The 19,504-nt window shown below is 41.8% G+C and overlaps 1 protein-coding gene across 7 annotated transcripts in view; it reads right to left on the reverse strand.

Moving 5' to 3' along the window:
* Positions 1-6,644: 6,644 nt before the first annotated feature.
* Positions 6,645-19,504, reverse strand: part of PRUNE2 (prune homolog 2 with BCH domain) — a 444,626-nt gene continuing 431,766 nt past the window's right edge. For 4 of the 7 annotated variants that reach the window (XM_075828260.1, XM_075828248.1, XM_075828253.1 and 1 more), the window contains one exon: positions 6,645-9,021. In XM_075828260.1, the coding sequence (XP_075684375.1) occupies positions 8,991-9,021 (31 nt within the window). In that variant the 3' untranslated portion in view covers positions 6,645-8,990. Of the gene's footprint in view, positions 9,022-12,483; positions 12,532-19,504 lie in introns of all 7 variants that reach the window. The other 3 variants (XM_075828238.1, XM_075828230.1, XM_075828264.1) reach the window with 1 other exon arrangement.

Genomic DNA, 19,504 nt, shown 5'->3' on the forward strand with positions numbered 1-19,504 from the left:
AATACGTTTAGGATCTATAATAAACTGCGGGCTGGGCTCTTGGTCTGTGGGGTCAAAACAGCGAGATAAAGCGTCAGCCTTGGTATTCTTTCCAGCGGGTCTGTAGTGAAGCTGAAAATCGAATCTGGAGAAAAATAATGCCCACCGAGCTTGACGAGTGTTTAGGCGTCGCGCAGTCTGCAAGTATAGGAGGTTCTTATGATCTGTGTAAATGATGATGGGATGTCGTGCACCCTCAGGCAAATGTCTCCATTCCTCCAGGGCCAATTTAATAGCTAAAAGTTCTTTATCTCCAATACCATAAGTTTTTTTTCAGTGGATGTGAATGATTTGGAGAAAAAAACACAGGCCACCAGTCTCCCTCTACAAGTCTTTTGTGAAAGAATAGCTCCGACTCCCACAGCTGAAGCATCAACCTCCAGAACAAAGGGTTTGGTGGAATCCGGTCTATGTAGGACTGAAGCAGAAGAGAAGGCAATTTTAAGGGCAATTTTAAGGGCTTCAGCCTCCGTGGTCCAATCTTTGGCATTAACCCCCTTTTTGGTCAGTGCAGAAATAGGAGCTGTCATAGAGGAGAAATGAGGAATAAACTGGCGGTAATAATTTGCAAATCCCAGCAGGCGTTGGACAGCTTTGTGTCCTTGCGGACGAGGCTCGTTGAGAATAGAAGATAGCTTGGCTGGATCCATTTGAAGTCCCTGGTCGGAAATGACATACCCCAAGAAAGGCAGGCTGGTTTTCTCGAAGAGGCATTTCTCTAGTTTGGCAAACAGAGTGTTCTCTCGCAGACACTGTAACACTTGGCGCACATGCACACGATGAGTTTGAATATTGGGAGAAAAGATTAAAATGTCATCTAGGTTTACCACCACACAGCTGTACAACAGATCCCGAAAAATGTCATTAACAAAAGCCTGGAAAACTGCAGGAGCATTACAAAGTCCAAAGGGCATGACGAGGTATTCGAAATGCCCATCACGAGTGTTGAATGCGGATTTCCATTCGTCTCCCTCGCGGATACGGATGAGGTTATAAGCTCCACGAAGGTCTAGTTTGGTGAAAATTTTCACCCCCTGTAGGCGGTCAAAGAGTTCTGAGATCAATGGTAACGGGTACTTGTTCTTTAGCGTGATATTATTCAACCCTCGGTAATCAATACAAGGACGCAGGGAGCTGTCTTTTTTCCCCACAAAGAAAAACCTTGCGTCGGCAGGAGAGGAGGACTTACGTTAACAAGAGAATGGGCTCAGTGACGATATAGATAATTTACTGTAAAAGCCTCCCATTTACAGAAGCAATGGACAACGGTTTGGTTCATTTTTTCACTGGGATTTGGTAGCGATTTACCAAGGACTGGCACAGAAAATTCCCAGCGGATCCGAAATCTGGGAAGGCTTGAACGCCGAAAGTGGTTCCCGCAAAGGACAGTTTTGCTGGAATGGTCATCTTCTGAGAGGAAGGTATTCCACCTAGGGTAGCCCCTCCTACTTGCCCTAGGCATTGGAGTTTTCCGGCCTCACTGGACAGTCCTTGAGGAAGTGCGTTTTACCACCACAATACAAACATAAATTCAACTTGCGTCTATTTTGGCGCTCCTCAGGCGTGAGTCTTGTTCTCTCCACCGGCATGGGTTCATCCAACCGAGAGGAAGATGAAGCCAGAAGAGGTCTTTGGAAGGTTGGTGCCAACCGTGATGTCCGATTGACTCGAGCAGATTCTTGTTGTCTCTCACGGAAACATATATCTATGCGATTAGCAAGAGTAATCAAGTCATCCAAGGACGGTGGAAGGTCTCGGCCAGCAAGTTCATCCTTGATTGGGCCCGCCAGACCCTCCCAGAAGGCAGATACCAAAGCCTCATTATTCCACTGGAGTTCTGTAGCCAGGGTGCGAAATTGATTGGCGTATTGGCCTACTGTGGAGGTTCCTTGCCGGAGCTTGAGTAGAGAGGAAGCTGCAGAAGAGGCTTGACCCGGTTCTTCAAACACCCTTTTAAAAGTGGAGAGAAAGTTCTGAATGTTGTACATGATGGGGTCGTTTCTCTCCCACAAGGACGATGCCCAAGCCAGCGCTTCACCAGACAGCAAAGACAGGATGTAGGCCACCGTAGCCCGGTCTGAGGAAAAATGATGCGCCATGACTTAGAAGTGGATGGTACATTGGTTAACAAATCCCCTGCAGGTCTTGGGGTCTCCCTCATAGCGGGCAGGCATAGGTAAATGTAGTCCAGGACTGTAGACAGGAGCTTGCTGTGGTGGTGGTGGTATCGGAGGCGCCGGAGGCGCTAGTTCGTTCAAACGAGTGGACACATTTTGCAGTAGCTGAAACAGCTGATCTTGGCGGACTCGTTGTCTAGAAAGCTCCTGAGCCATATCAGCCGTGTTAGGCAGGGCTGTGTCAAGGGGATCCATGGCTTGTTCAAACTATAATGGTTCTCACCGGTTTGTTCGTGAATCCTCGATGTCGTCTGGGAGATGGTGCTTGGAACCCAGGCAACACTTGGCACAGCGGGTAGAGGCGGTCGGATGGAAAGGCAGAAGTCAGGACAGGCAGCAGACGCCGTAACGGGTATGGAAACAATAGGTCAAGGCAGGCGGCGTAACGGGTATGGATAGCAATAGGTCAAGGCAGGCGGCAGGCAAGGATAGTCAAGTTCAGGCAGAGGACAGCAACGGGAAATCCAGACAAAGGCAGAAGGGAAGGAAACCGAGAACCAGGGCACAGGGAAACTCACGGGGAACTTGGTTGAACAAGCATGGATGAATGGAAGGAGGAACCTTAAATAGGAAGTCTTTAGAATTAAGGCGCGCGCTGGCCCTTTAAGACAGAATGAGTCAGCGCGCGCACCCTCTAGTGACTGCAGCCGCCCATCGAGGATGACGGCCGCGGAGGAAGGTAAGGGATGCACTTACCTGTCGCCGCCCAGGGCCAGCAGTGCGTCCGGATCGGGTAAGTGGAGCTTGGGATGAGCATGCGGTAATGGAGGACGCAGGAACCGGAGCAGAGGCCGTGGGGAAGGCGGGGAACGGTGCGTCAGCCGTTACAATATTGTTATAGTAATAGAGCATTATTATAGTAGTTCAAATAACGAATTGATTAACAATAAGTTTGTATTGTATCAAATTTGAAAGTAATGCGGCCCGTCAACTTCCCATTTTTTCTATATGTGGCCCACCTACCCGGCCGAGTCTGAGACCCCTGTACCAAGCTAATAGAGACTTGTATCCATAACTGCAGCAAAAGATGTCTCCACATAGTATTGACTTTCAGGGAGTGAATACCTATGTATATTAAAGTTCTCTGTATTTTGTTTTAATCATTGTTTGTTTTACAGTGAAAAACATTTTGCATCCTTAGGCCGGGTTCATACTTCATACGTAGTGTAAATACTGCAGACTTTCTGCAACTAATTTATTTGCGGAAAATCCACAGCTTATTACAGTAGCAGCAAAGTGGATGAGATTTGAACAAATCCACACGCTGCGTTAAAAAAAACTGCCGAAAAAACCGTTCATAAATTGACCTGCAGTGCAGTTTTATTAATCCGCAGCATGTTAATTTATGCTGCGGAAGCGCTGGTTTTCGGTTGTGGGTTTTCCCCATTCCGCCCCAAAAATCGCAACTCAGAAATGTCTATACCTACCCAGATCTCTCTGCTCTTGCGTCCAGCCCGACCTCCAGGGATGGCGTTACATCCCATGTGACTGCTGCAGCCAATCACAGGCTGCAGTGGTCACATGGAAAGAAACGTCACCCCGGGAGGCCGGGCTGCAGGACATCAGAGGGATGCGTCGCCATGGCTATGGGTAACTATGGATTTTTTTTTCTACGTGCTGTTTTCCGCAGTGGACATTCCGGCCGAAAAACTGCACCACAATTTGGTGCAGTTTTTCAGCCGGAATTCCATGCAGCGTTCAGGGCAGATACACTATGTCCTTTTACGCAGCATATCCACCCTGTGTGAACATATCCTTACAATGGTAGGCATGTTGTGTAAATAAAATGGTACAAACCCCCTAAAAACCTATTTTAATTCAAGGTTATAATGTAAGAAAGCGGGGAAAACACCAATAAACATATTTGTGCCTTTGGGTGACCTGATATGTATGATACTTAAAAACATCACTGAGGCTTCCATCACAAGAGTTTTAAAAAACGGCAGGTTTTTTTTACAGCATTATATACATGCGTTATAGTGGTATTGTAATTGTGACATTTTGTACAGGCTTTTTAAGGTGTTTTCAAAATTCTATAGTGAGGATTTTCCTATAGAGAAAAATGGCTCAATAAAATTTTTCATAAAAATGCCACTAAAACTGCACAAACCAAAACACTGTGTATATACAAATTTTCATATTTTACTATAGACTTTCAACTAACATTTAGCGGCAGCGTTTTAGCCCCCCCCCCCCCCCCAAAAAAAAAGAAAATGCAGCTAAATGCTGTGTCTGATACAGGTCTCACAAATTTGAATCCGCAATTATGCATTTCTCAGTAAATGCTTTGATACTTTGCACGTACATTTTATATTAAATGGATTTCAGCAGACACGGGATTAATTTACTTTACCCATTATAAAAAAAAACCTCAAAACAGTTTTTTTTTCTCAAGGATATCTCTTTAATAAAACATTTGACAATGAATTACGCAGTAATGATAGCATAGGAAAGCACATACAACCATAACATGACACCTAAGGTGATAAATACATGTGGCATGTCATGAACACTGGTTAAACTCATGTGCAAAGAGCGTGGATTGGGACCTATTTTTTTATATTTGACTATGTAGCCAGCTCATCTTTTTTTATATGGCACTAAAATAAAATATAATCCTTAGAGAAGTGCGCAGTCATATGGTGCCTCCGGGTGGTGCTGTATTATGAAGATATTGTAGCCTAGAAATAATGCCTCTAGGGGAGAATGACACATTTATTTCTCTGTCGGAATCATATGGAATCCAACATATAAAAAGTCTATATATAAAATCAGAGGCATTCGGAAGTAGATTTTTATTGGAGCCGTATGAGGGCTCTGGACAACCTGTGTGCATGAGGCCTGAATATATGACAGTTTATTATGATAAGGAGAATCTACACTACTATAATGGATATTTCCATAAGTAGCCATTTCTGATAGATTCAGATTTTATGTCATCTCTCTTGACAAGTGGGATGAGTTGCACTAATAGAGCAGAAAATTTGAACTTTACAAAAGCATATGCATTAAAATAAGGGATGTAAATGCACTTCGGGAATTTCTGCATACTTTTGTTTTTGCTGGATATGTTTAACAGACCCGTCAAAAAAAGTATATGTTTGAGTATTTGGATACATGACACCCATAGGTATATTATATTTCCTTTTTTTTTTTTTACCGAAAAAACATTCCTACATTATCAACCCACTGTTAATTTTTAACCACAATTACATTTTAAGAAGATAAATTGACCACAATTACATTTTAAGAAGATAAATTGTGATATGTCACGTTTGATCATTTTCTGCCATTGTTTGAACTATTGAAAACCTCTAGGTCTGTATTGATATTTAATATGATTATTGTCATTGAAAATTGCAAAATAAATGAATAAGCATTGTAGAACATACCGTTTTTATTCAATTCATGTCCGTGTATAATGCTTATTAGAGCAGCACATGTAGATGGATTATGATCTCAATGATGGATAATGCACTTTCTGCTACTTATTTCTAACCTAATGTTCCAAAGGGATTGTATGAGATTAGAACATCTATTCTTTTTTTTCCAAAAACAGGGCCATTCAAATGAATGTTTTAGGGTATGTGCACACGATAGCAGGCTTTTACGTCTGAAAAGACAGACTGTTTTCAGGAGAAAACAGTTGCCTCGTTTCAGCCGTAATTGCTCCTCCTCGCATTTTGCGAAGCTTCTCTGACAGCCGTAAATTTTGAGCTGTGCTTCTTTGAGTTCAATGAAGAACGGCTCAAATTACGTCTGAAAGAAGTGTCCTGCACTTCTTTTGACGAGGCTGTATTTTTACGCGTCGTCGTTTGACAGCTGTCAAACGACGACGCGTAAATGTCAGGTCGTCTGCACAATACGTCGGCAAACCCATTCAAATGAATGGGCAGATGTTTGCCGACGTATTGTAGCCTTATTTTCAGACGTAAAACGAGGCATAATACGCCTCGTTTACGTCTGAAAATAGGTCGTGTGAACCCAGCCTTACTGAGCTGCATACCGCAAACAGCCCACAACCAAGAGTGGTTCTAATTCCGGAAGATCAGCCTGTTAGTTACAGTAAGGCTGGGTTCACACAACCTATTTTCAGACGTAAACGAGGCGTATTATGCCTCGTTTTACGTCTGAAAATAAGACTACAATACGTCAGTAAACATTTGCCCATTCATTTGAATGGGTTTGCCGATGTACTGTGCAGACGACCTGTCATTTACGCGTCGTCGTTTGACAGCTGTCAAACCACGACGCGTAAAAATACAGCCTCGTCAAAAGAAGTGCAGGACACTTCTTTCAGACGTAATTTGAGCCATTCTTCATTGAACTCAATGAAGAGCAGCTCAAGATTTACGGCTGTCAGAGAAGCCTCGCAAAATGCGAGGAACAGCATTTACGACTGAAACGAGGCAGCTGTTTTCTCCTGAAAACAGTCTGTCATTTCAGACGTAAATGCCTGCTACCGTGTGCACATACCCTTAGTGTATATTCACACAAACAGGTTTTGCGGGTTTTTTTTGCCACAATTTTGTCATAATTGTGGCAAGAAAATTCCCAAAACCTGCTTGTGTGAATATACCCTCATATATCTAACGCCAACCAAATTCTACTTGTTGACTTTGTTGTAGACAATGTTATACTGCAGATGGTTGCATTTTGAGCTGAGATTCAATAAACCTCCAGGGATATGTACACAGCGCTCTTTGTGTAAAATCTTAGGTCAACACTCTTCTCCTGCAGTCACGCTCCTGAGATCAGCACTTTATACGGGACTAAATTATAACACACCCTACATTAGGAAATGAGAGCACCTGTCCTATGCTCTGTTACACACGCTTTATTTGTATGTTCTAAGAAAACCTTTTTAATAACTTGTAAACTCAGGATGAGTATTTCTGCAATGCCAACTCAGAATAATCACAAGTGGTTGCATATATATTACATTTTGCAGAATAAATAACATAGCCCAGTCATTTAACTGTTTAAGTGAATCATTACAACGCAGAGGTCCATAAATACTTGATCTGTTGGAACCATATTAATATATGATGTCTATAGGATTATTTGGTGTACTAACATACTGAATACTAAGTCTGGCGTGGGTATTAGGAATGAACAGGTTGGCACCGGACCTAATTTTTTTATTTGTACAGCTGGACAAAATTGGTGCTCTGAATGGCAGAAAACAGTGTTTTGTCTGAGGTAATGAGTAAAAGGGTTGATCCATTAGTCATAAATCTGTCATCAGCTCTTGCCCGTCGTCTAAACTAATTTAACCACATACGTAGATGTAATATATTTTATTCTCAGAGACAGATGTTTAATTAGTTGTACATTTGACCAGGTACCACAGGTCTGACAGTAAAGGTCCATGCACATGGGACCAGTATTTATGGGTCTGTATTCGATGAGCCGCCATATTGTGTCTTAATGAGGCAGCGTATTCCGCTCTAGAGGCAACACTCCTAGTGGAGAAAAATTCTGTAATACAGAACACGTTGCCCAAAAAAAAAATCACCACAGATTTAAGAGACCTATCTAGAGCCTGCAACTGTTAATGTATCAAAATGGTAACACCGTACTAACCATATGCAACTATATATTTGGGATATGAGTGAGTAAATGTATAACATAAAGAATGGAAGGTGACAGTTTCTCTTTACACATTTTCCTTAAGGACGGATCATTTTTACAGTGTTACATTTATTTTCCATGTGTTCCTCATAATAGTGAATGAAACAATTATTGAGTAATAATGAACAAAACATTGCAATGTATACATTTATGCATATATATTCTGAGACTATTAGCATGCTGTGGTTTATGGTTTTGTATGTGCACAGCTTATACCATGTTGCGGGTAAAGTGTCACTAGCGTGTCAGAAAATAAACAGCTATATGTATGTATTTTTCACTTTAAGGTTCCTTTCAGTATTAATATAGAAGGACTCAATATTCACTATGCACCGGGCTAGCCGTAGGGGTGTATGATATGTGAATTGCACAGGATCTGCGACAACCAGGAATCGATTTATTTATCTGAACGTTGTATTATTTAGATATGGTATAGCACTACATTACTTTATGTATCAAGCTGTTATTTGGTCACCATACATTGGTATTATTTGAGCCCTGTATGGTGATATATACTTAGGCATTGTATGGCGCTGTTACTTAGTCACAGTATAGTATATTATTTTTGCAGAGTATGGTGGTCGTTACACTGTATAGTGTTGTTATGTAGGCAGCTGTGTGTTATTTGGCCAATGTACTGTTATTTCGGCACCGTATTGTATTGGTACACTGTATGATATGCTGTGTAAGGCCGGCACTGATGATGGACATTGGTTTTGGTGACGAGTGGTTAATTTTATAAAGGGGCAATATTGTGTGTGCTAGAATATTTTTATTGCTTAGTAAACTTTTTTAACTGGTATTTTTCACATTGGTAGCAGTAAAACAATACTGCATGTGTTTAGAGTTGCCTCATAACCCCACAATCATAGAAGCAAAACATGATGCATCACCATAGCAAATATTGAATCTTTTCTCCAGAGCTGCGAGCCCCTTGTAATAAGACGCATTCCCTCTAAGCAGAATGACTCCACTTGTTCTGATCTTGATGCCATTTTAGATTAAAGAGATTTCCTTAATGCGTTCTATTATTAAATTACACTTTTAAAAAATAAAGTACATAAGATATCTTGGCCTATACATCCACAAAATAAAACAAGAATTATCCATGAAGATTCTTCACTCCTCTGTCCCATAGTGTTATAAGTTGTCTTCACTTTTCTTCTCCAATCTTAAGGAAAACAGAAATTTAATTGTTAGAGGTCTATCTTACATGAATAATATTTCCAAATAATACAATACAGCAGTGCATGCAAGATAATGGTGGTTACACTAACAAAGACATACAGGTGCAGAAGAGCTGAGCTTGTCATCTGGCACAACTCACTGTCCTATTACAATATGTTATCTATGGTTGTCTGGAACTGAAGGAAAGTGAACACAGTAATTGTAACTCTGATGCACACAAGAAAGAGTTAAATTGCAATTTTATCTCTACTACATTTGTACTTGAAGTGTGAATACTTTATGTAGTGTTCCGTAATGTCATGTCATTCATTTCCGGGTAAACACAGTGGGGAAAATATATTAAAACTGGCATGTCAAACACCATTCTCAAGCTAATTTACTATGGTGAAAATGTGCCAAATAAATTAAGAGGTGCACACCTCTTAATATATTTGGCACATCTTTGGCTGTCCGTGCAAAATAAATGTAAATATACGCCTGATATGAGCAGATGTAGATTTGTGGCATAACTTATGCCAGTTTCTGGTGTAAATTTTGATAAATCTGTCATTCTAGTGAAGGCCCCGTCCTCTACTGCTAAACAATGCCTCTTTCTCGCCACCTTTGGAACGTAGCAAGAAAAGTAAAAAGTTTAAAATTTTAGTGCACCAACCAAAATGTGCGATTTTTTTTATGCCAGAAAACAGGTGTAAACCTGTTGATATGTACCCCCACAGTAGCTGTGTACTTTAGGTACTTAACTGTGTATTGGAATTGGAACCTATAAATTAAAAGTCAGTAAACTTTTATGTGACTTAAATTGGGTTTCCTAGTGAGGCCCGAATCATGACTGACATGACTGAATAAAGTATTTTTAATCCTACTTCACTGGTGCTTTTGTGTGTGAACTATAGCATATATACAGTGCAACATTTCAAAATACACAGTTTTGACTCCCCAAATACCTGCCGTAGATGTTATATGGGAGTATGCCGTTATTAAAAACACAATGGTCTAGCCATTTTACTGTATGCTTTAAAGATTAAATATCTCTGTGAGAATGGTGGTGCATCCCAGGATCCATTTCATTGGACTTTTCTATGAACTCTCAGCTATTAGCATGTATATTTGCATCTATATTGCCACTAGATGGTGCTAAGTGAACCACCTTACAACTTAATAAGCTTAGCGGCTCTGTCACCACATTATAAGTGCCCTATCTTCTACATAATGTGATTGGCGCTGTAATGTAGATCACAGCAGTGTTTTTTATTTAGAAAAACTATTATTATGAGTTATGACCTATTTTAGCTTTATGCTAATGACTTTCTTAATAGACAACTGGTCGTGTTTTACTTTTTCACCAATTTGGCGTTGTGGAGAGAAGTGTATGACGCTGACCAATCAGACCAATCAGCGTCATACACTTCTCTCCATTCATTTACACAGCACATAGTGATCTTACTAGATCACTATGTGCAGCCACATACACACACACTAAAGTTACTGAAGTGTCCTGAGAGTTAATAGACATCACTACCAGCCAGGACGTGATGTCTATTCACAATCCTGACACTTCTGTAACGTAATAGGAGCACAAAGATGGCGGACCTGGGGGCCTTCATTAGGCCCCCAAGCAGCCATAGCAACCATCGCCACCCCACGATTGCATTGCAGGGGGCGCGATGAGCTGTTAGAGGGGGTTGCCCCCTCTTTCTAATGATTTAAATGCTGCGGTCGCTATTGACTGCGGCATTTAACGAGTTAAATGAGCGGGATTCCGTTCCATACTTCCCCTACCCGACTTTGGCGTATGGATACGTCAAATGTCGGGAAGGGGTTAAAGTGTACCTAACCTTTCAGGTGACTTTTCAGAATAAGCTGTCATATGTGTGTACATGAGGAATAACACTATTTCTGACCATTATATGGCTCGTAGTCTGCAATTTTTTACCACCTCTGCAGGATCTATCCCTAATTTTCAGTTGCCTCTAATCTAGTGGTCGGTTATCATGTCTTCTATACACTGCACACTATATCACATATATGGAAAAAGCAGCATGGAGGAGATTGTACAGCAGTATTGAGCAGTGTAGCTGTGAATCCAGCACTGCGGTGAGAAATAACACTTCCTAGAAGCTGCTGCAGTGTCTGTGTCTTTCTCTGCCTCTCTCTCCTTCTCTGCTCCCTTTTCCCCCTCTCCAATCGACTTCTATGCGCAGCTGTAACCTAATGCCTCAGTGAGCTGAAAGTTCATCTCATGTTGAGGAGATGGAAAAATCTGTAAATTCAGAGTGCGTGAATAGTTAGGAGCGGGATGGGGGGACTGATAAGTAGAGAAAGAGGCATTTTTCTCTAATAAGATATTTTACAAAGTTTCTTATATTCGCTCATACTATTGATTAATGCAGTTATTGAAAAGTTAGTGACCATTTAAGGAGAACCTGCCACCTTTCAGTTCTTCACAATGCAAGAAACTGTAATTTACAGCATTTAAAACATGGCAAACAGCCCCTTCCCCACTCTAAACATGCCAACAAGGCTTTCAAACTAGATTTTGGCTATCCTGCATTATCTCCCTGTTTGTAAATGGCATGGCACTAGAACTTGAACAGAAAGTTTGCACTAAAAGCTAAATTTTTTGTACTGAAAAAACGGTACCCCAAAAAATACACACAGCAATGGCCGCAAAAAAATTAAAAAAGGCATGGCCTACGGAATGCAGTGAGGCAAAGAAGAAAAAATACAATCTGAAAGCAAAAATTAGCTGCTTCTTTAAGGAGTTAAAGAAAAAACAATATTATGAGTATTAGGCCACTGTAAGACCTCACACACACAATCGTAAGGGTTTTTTCTGTCCCCAAATATGGATCCGACGGCTACGGATACACATCCGTAGCTGTCTGCAATTGCGGAAGCGCCATAGACTTCTATGGGCGAGTCCGTGCTGCAATTGCGGACAAGACTGGGACACGTTCTATATTTTGTGGATCATTTCTACGGCACAGACACACATTCATAAATATACCGAAAAGTGTCTGCGGCCAATAAAAATAAATGTGTTCCGCAATTTCATCCGTAATTACGTATCCCGAATTATGGATGAAAACTACAGTTGTGTGAATGGGGCCTTAGTAAGATTGGAAAGTTAAAGGTGAGAGGTTTTCCCATATATTCAACCGTGGTGCCACTGGCTGACACTATTCGGTAATCCCTGCTCATACATTTGCTTTATTGTGTTTTTTTAAGCCTTTACATCATTTACTAATTTTATTACCTGGACCCAAAGTTATTACTTCCTATTTAACATTAACCTAAAGTAATTTCACTCCCTCTTTCATGTTGTAGAAGGACCTGTTTACTAATCTGGACTCCACTACATTTATTTGGCATATCATATATCAAGTGATTCTGTCGGTTCTCTACAATCCAAGACATGTATGACTTTATTTGAGAAGAATCTTACTCCTGATCCAGAGAAGACAGTTCCGGCTCCATGGGCAAACATCCAGCTCTGATTGCAATAAAACAGAACAAGTGGCAAGGCATGTGATTTGCTTGGAATGTTATTTAGGGAAAGGAAGTTCATGCATTGTTTTCAATGGAAGCTAAACATTAACTTTGAGAGGAACAGATTTAACACAGAGAGGAAAACTATTATTTTTGCGCTTACTCAAAAACACAAAGATGGTCAACAATATATTACACAACATTTACACTGAGAAAATATGCAAAGATGAGCATGTAAATGAGGTAGGAAATGGCTAGGTCAGGGGTGGACAAAGACAGCACAGGGCCCCTGTACAAGAACAGTATATGGGCACCTTACTCTCCAATAGTTCATCACAGAGCACCCCGCTTCTGTCTCTCTAATGGTTCACTACTTACTGTGAGCCATGAAATTCTTTAGCTCAGTCCCTTACATGCAATCTAACAGACAGCAGGAAGATGCTAGTGGCTTTTAGGTCTTGTTCACACAACTCTTTTTGCAAGCTGATTCAGATGCTTTTTTTAGCGTTGGAATCAGCATGGAAAATGCCTCTATTTTGCCCCCCCCCCATTGTTTTCAACGTTGCTGACCTATCTAGGCGCCGAACTTGTCCGAAAATTCCCGTTGAAATAAATAGGATACGGGAAAAAACACACTGAATTCCTTGAGCGCTGTTTTGTGCCCTGAAAGGCACCAAAACCAGTACACTGATTTTACTGTTCAAAGTCAAAACTTTCAGTGGGTTGTTTTATAAAAAAGCGTAGTAAAAAACCGTGCCAAAATCCGGTTCCATTTTAAAACCAACATTCAAAATCACCCTGGAAAAAATGCTGATTACGGAGGCAGATTTAGCGGCTGATTTTTCAGCCTCAAGTTAATAGTATGTGAACATATCCTTAGGGTGGCAGTGGGCTCCCTTGCAGGCTATGTCCGCCCCTTGTCTAGCCATACTGCAGTCATAGAAATGTACAGTGATGAGATACACTGGAACGAGGCCTTGAGAAAGCGTCTGGAGGACACAAAATGGTCGTAGGCCGACTGTCATGCGCTAGTCTCCTGCTCTTAACCTGCCTCCACACTAAATAAAAAGCTGCGTTTGAAAATATGGAAGGGTGAGTGTTGTGCATCTTTCTATTTCGTTTTATTATATGCTTGGATCTGACTTGACATAAGCACAGAGCACCAATGAAAAGCAGCGGCTATATGACCACAGATCCCAGCAGCATAGTGTTCCACAGTGTATTGCCATAGTGCGAGGTAGTGCCAACCGCTTACCCTCTTACGTGTTTAGCTTAGCTACAGTGTCTACGTGGAGTCTGAGAAAGTCTGAAATCCACCTCCTGCCTCATCATTGGTTCAGGCTGCTCCTCTCTCCCTCCCCACCGCAGCTCTGCCTCCTCAGATTCTCCTCCTCACAAGTCTATAAGAAGATCACCATAAAGTAAGGAGCCTAGAGAGTAACCCTAATATGAATACCTGGCTGTATCAGCAATAGTTGGGATCAAATGCTTATTGGATATCAGTCTTTAACATATCACTGCAGATGAATGTTACCCCACTCTTAACCAAATTGTATGAATTAAAGCAGTTCTGCAAAGGACTGCTCTTTTCATCTCCTACCACAACATCTCTTTTGGGTTCAAGTCTGGGCTTTGAATAGGCCAGTCTTAATCTTTAGATGCCATTTAGGTGTAGCCTTTTCCGTTTTGGGATCATTGTGTGCTACTCAAATTATGCTTCATCTTCAGTGTACGGTCAGTTATACATACTTATGCTATCACAGAATATAATGTATGATGCTCTGACTTATGAAATGCTATACTTGCTTTACACCAGATATAATGGGCTCTATGTAGTCAGAAAAGTTCTGCTTTTGACTCATAACCACATCATCCAGGTGTTTTTCTTCAAAAGTAAGAGCTACACTGATGCTACTTTTGGATAGCAGTGGTTTCTGCCTGACTCCTCTGTCATAAATCCTTTTATTGTCCAGTTTCATGAACACTTATCTCAGCTAAGATAGGTTTGCCGTTATACGTCTATTTGAGATATTTTGTGACTTCCTGGATGAGTTGTTTCTGAGTCATTGTGGCAGGCTGGCCATTCTTGCAGAGATTCATCACTATTACAATTTTCTCCATTGGGACATAATGACTCTGACTGTGGTCCGATGGAATCCCATAGCCTTAGAATTGGATTTGTAACTCTTTCTAGACTGATATATTTAACATCTTTCTTTTTATCTAATTTCCTAATCGTGGCTTCATATCGTATGTCTGTAGGAAATTTGCCGTGACTCTATAGTAGGGAGGGTAAAGTTTAAATCCAAAATAAATGTCACCTACTAATATGAAATTATTGGAGAGCTTTTGTCTTAAATTAAATAAGTTTAACACGTTATTATTTTAAAGGGGCAGTTACTTTTTCACATAGGTTATACAGGTGATGGAAAATGTATTAGTTAAATTTGGTAATAATTCAACAATTGTGTAACTTCTGTATTTCCACATTCATAACCATTGATAGTGAATAGTATGAAACAGATCATTTTAAATCTTTTTTTCACAGCTTTATATGAATATAATTTTCTATCACACAACATCTGGCATATACTTAGCATGTGTCTAAGCTGCCATGCAACATAATTAGTTTGGGTGTAAAATCTACATTTTATTAGTTAGTTTTAACATATGGAATATTGGGCACTAGTGTTTTATTCTCCTCCATATAGTCTTTCACTGGTAAGTTTTTGCAACGAAAAAGAAATTGATGGTTACTGGACTGTCTTCTACTTATCAATCTACCTAAGCAGACTTCATCGGCTTCCAAAGTACAACACATATAAGAAATATAATAATATATCTGGCGTTAACTGAGATAACTAATGATCTAGAGAAGTGCTCAGAGCCTAAAAATAACCCTTTTCACCTATTAAGAAACAGGTCTATGTTTTATTTTACTATTGCAGTAACATGTAACTATAAAAAACATACTACTTACCATCAATTAACTAACAAAAGGAAACTGTTGCAATAAATTGTGTGGGACATTTAGGAAGACATGCTTAAAGGTTTGCCCTACGCTATTACATTATTACACCGCGTTCCAAATTATTATGCAAATGTTATTTTTCGCTGATTTTTCTAAATAGTCGATGCAAATGACAGTCAGTATAATCTTCAAGCCATCAACCGTTGGAGTATAATGTGAATTTTATTGAACAAATCTCCTAATAACAGTTTTTTTTTAGAAGTAAAAAACTCAAAATGCACGGTTTCAAATGATTATGCACAAGACAGATCAAAACATTTTAAAGGTTGTAAAGAGAACTAAAATAGTAATTTGTTGAATTTGCAGCATCAGGAGGTCATATTTACAGAGATCAAAAGCTCTTTCAATCAAAAAAAACTTAGCAGGCCAAGTTACATGTTAACATAGGACCCCTTCTTTGATATCACCTTCACAATTCTTGCATCCATTGAATTTGTGAGTATTTGGACAGTTTCTGCTTGAATATCTTTGCAGGATGTCAGAATAGCCTCCCAGAGCTTCTGTTTTGATGTGAACTGCCTCCCACCCTCATAGATATTTTGCTTGAGGATGCTCCAAAAGTTCTCAATAGGGTTGAGGTCAGGGGAACATGGGGGCCACACCATGAGTTTCTCTCCTTTTATGCCCATAGCAGCCAATGACACAGAGGTATTCTTTGCAGCATGAGATGGTGCATTGTCATGCATGAAGATAATTTTGCTACGGAAGAAACGGTTCTTCTTTTTGTACCAGAGAAGAAAGTGGTCAGTCATAAACTCTACGTACTTTGCAGAGTTCATTTTCACACCGTCAGGGACCCTAAAGGGGCCTACCAGCTCTCTCCCCATGATTCCAGCCCAAAACATGACTCCGCCACCTCCTTGCTGACGTCGCAGCCTTGTTGGGACATGGTGGCCATTCACCAACCATCCACTACTCCATCCATCTGGACCATCCAGCGTTGCACGGCACTCATCAGTAAAAAACACGGTTTGAAAATTAGTCTTCATGTATTTCTGAGCCCACTGCAACCGTTTCTGCTTGTGAGCATTGTTTAGGGGTGGCCGAATAATAGCTTTATGCACACTTACACCTCTGGAGGATCCTACACCTTGAGGTTCGCGGGACTCCAGAGGCACCAGCGGCTTCAAATACCTGTTTGCTGCTTTGCAATGGCATTTTAGCAGCTGCTCTCCTAATCCTATTAATTTGTCTGGCAGAAACCTTCCTCATTATGCCTTTATCTGAACGAACCCGTCTGTGCTCTGAATCAGCCACAAATCTTTTCACAGTACGATGATCACGCTTAAATTTTCTTGAAATATCCAATGTTTTCATACCTTGTCCAAGGTATTGCACTATTTCACGCTTTTCGGCAGCAGAGAGATCCTTTTTCTTTCCCACATTGCTTGAAACCTGTGGCCTGCTTAATAATGTGGAACGTCCTTCTTAAGTAGTTTTCCTATGATTGCACACCTGGCAAACTAATTATTACAGGTGTCTGAGATTGATTACAATGATCCAAAGAGCCCTAAGACACAATATCATCCATGAGTTTAATTGAAAAACTAATAATTAAATGTTTATGACATTTAAATCCAATGTGCATAATAATTTGAAACATGGTGTAGTTATGCTGTTACTTGTTTAAGACACATGAAGTATAATGTTTCCAATGATGTTAATTATTATAAATAAGACACAATGATTATAAATAAGACACAAAGCCTAGAATATATGGTCTGTGTAATAGATTAATGATCGATAATGATACATTATTAACAATGAAATGCCTAATAGTAATATAATCACTATGCTCAATAAAAAATGGTTTGACTGGTTACACTTACATCTATGTCAGATAAGAATGACTAGTATTAGTGGGCTCTTGTAATATCCGTGGCTGCGGGCCGTCAGCTCCAATTTCCTCCTGACAGCCGCAGCCACGAGTCGGCAAGCGCTGGCCCCAGGCTACTCCTCAGGAGACGCCAGCGCTCGCGTCCACTCACCTCAGCCAGATCCCTTAGGGTGCGCGCGCATGCTCATGCCCACTCTTAACGGGGCAGCGCGTGCACCAGATTTCTGATGAGCTTGAACCCGTGAGTACCCTGGACTATAAGAGGGCTCCAGTCCCCTGCTTCTATGCATGAGCGTTGTTCATGTTTCCTAAGTTTGCTTTGTGATGGCCTCCTAGTGTTTTCCTTTTCCTGTTCCCTGCGTTCCATAGCATCCTGGTCGAGCACTGTGCAGTGCCAAAGTCGTGTCGTGCTGTATCCCACGGCTGACCTGCTTCACCTCGCCTGACGTCTACCTGCTGCCTAGTCCCAGCCGAGCCTGCCTTGCTGTTGTCCGAGTTGCCACGGGTACCTATACGAACTATAGACATTGACCTGCGCCCTGTTGGCCAGCTACCTTACCGCCAAGGCGGTACGGCCCAGTGGGTCCACAGACCCTTCGTGACAGTACGCTCAGGCCATGGACCCCACTGGTCGATTCAAGACTATGACGACGTCTCAAGAAATGCAGGCGGATATGCTAGACCTCCGGTCTCGACAGGACCAACTCCTCCAGGCGTTGAACATTCTTGCACGTCGGCAGGAGGCACAAGCTGTCGTTCCTCCTACTACACCTCCTGGCAGTGTTGATCCTCAGACTAAACCTCTTGGCAGTGTTGACCCGCGTGTTTCTTTGCCACTTCCTGACCGCTATGATGGAGAAGCAAGTACCTGTCGTGGATTTCTGACTCATCTCTCTCCTCACTGGCAAGGCTCTTGCATCGGTGAACCCTACATGGGAGAGACAAGGACCAGAGACCTGTGACTTCCAAGCCTTCCTCTGGACTTTTCGTATGGTGTTTGAGGAGCCTGGTCGGGTCTCATCTGCAGCGGCTTCTTTGATTAACCTACACCAAGGAGACACCTCCGTGAGTGAGTACGCCATCCACTTCCACACCCTGGCGGGAGAACTGTTATGGAACAATGAGGCCCTGATGGCTGCATTATGGCATGGACTAGCTCCTAAAATTAAGGACGAACTTGCCGCTCGGGATCTGCCATCTACGCTGGATGACCTCATCCTTCTGGCTGCCCGGATTGATATACGGATCCGAGAACGCCTCCAAGAGGTTCGATGGGAGGGAGTCCTTCCCAGTCTGGCTCCTACCTTGCAGCAACCCCTGCTGTCCTCAGATGTCGATCCTCCTAAGGAGTCTGTGATAATGGACCAGTGTAAGTTATCCACACTGGCCATCTTGTGTGCCTGTGTCCCCAAAGATCCCAAAGCCTAGGGTTGCTAGGAGTGACAACCTTGGGTAAGAATGGACTTCCGTCTAAATTGTTCATACCTGTGACCATAGTGTCCGGTGAGAGAACGCATCAGGTCTCTGCGTATCTGGACTCTAAATCCGCTACTAATTTCATCCGTAGAGACCTGGTGGACCTTCTTCAAATACCCACCACCCCTCTGGAGAGCCCATTGACAGTTGCTTCAGTAAATGGACTACCTCTGCCGGATCCAGTTATAGCTGTGACCAAGCCGCTGAGGCTCCAAGTAGGGGCTCTTCACTCCGAACTTCTGTCGTTCTATGTCCTATCTAAAGCTGTTAACCCTGTGTTGCTGGGCCTGCCTTGGCTCCGACTGCATGCCCCAGTCCTGGACTGGAATTCTGGAGAGGTTCTCCAGTGGGGCCCTGAGTGTCAAAGCCGTTGCCTGGTGCAGAATCATTCGGTTCAGCCTTCTCTGCCTCGGTCATTGGCAGGATTGCAGAGTCATTATGCTACATTTTCGGACGTCTTTAGCAAGAGGGAGGCGGAGACATTGCCTCCACATCGGGTGTATGACTGCCCTATTGAACTGATTCCTGGTGCATCTCTTCCCCGTGGTAGGGTATATCCTCTCTTCTTGCCAGAGACTCTGTCCATGTCCACCCAAGAGAACTTGGAGAGGAGCTTCATACGAAAGTCTTCCT

The sequence above is a fragment of the Rhinoderma darwinii genome, chromosome 1, assembly GCF_050947455.1.
Source record: "Rhinoderma darwinii isolate aRhiDar2 chromosome 1, aRhiDar2.hap1, whole genome shotgun sequence".
In the NCBI taxonomy this organism is placed as follows: domain Eukaryota; kingdom Metazoa; phylum Chordata; class Amphibia; order Anura; family Rhinodermatidae; genus Rhinoderma; species Rhinoderma darwinii.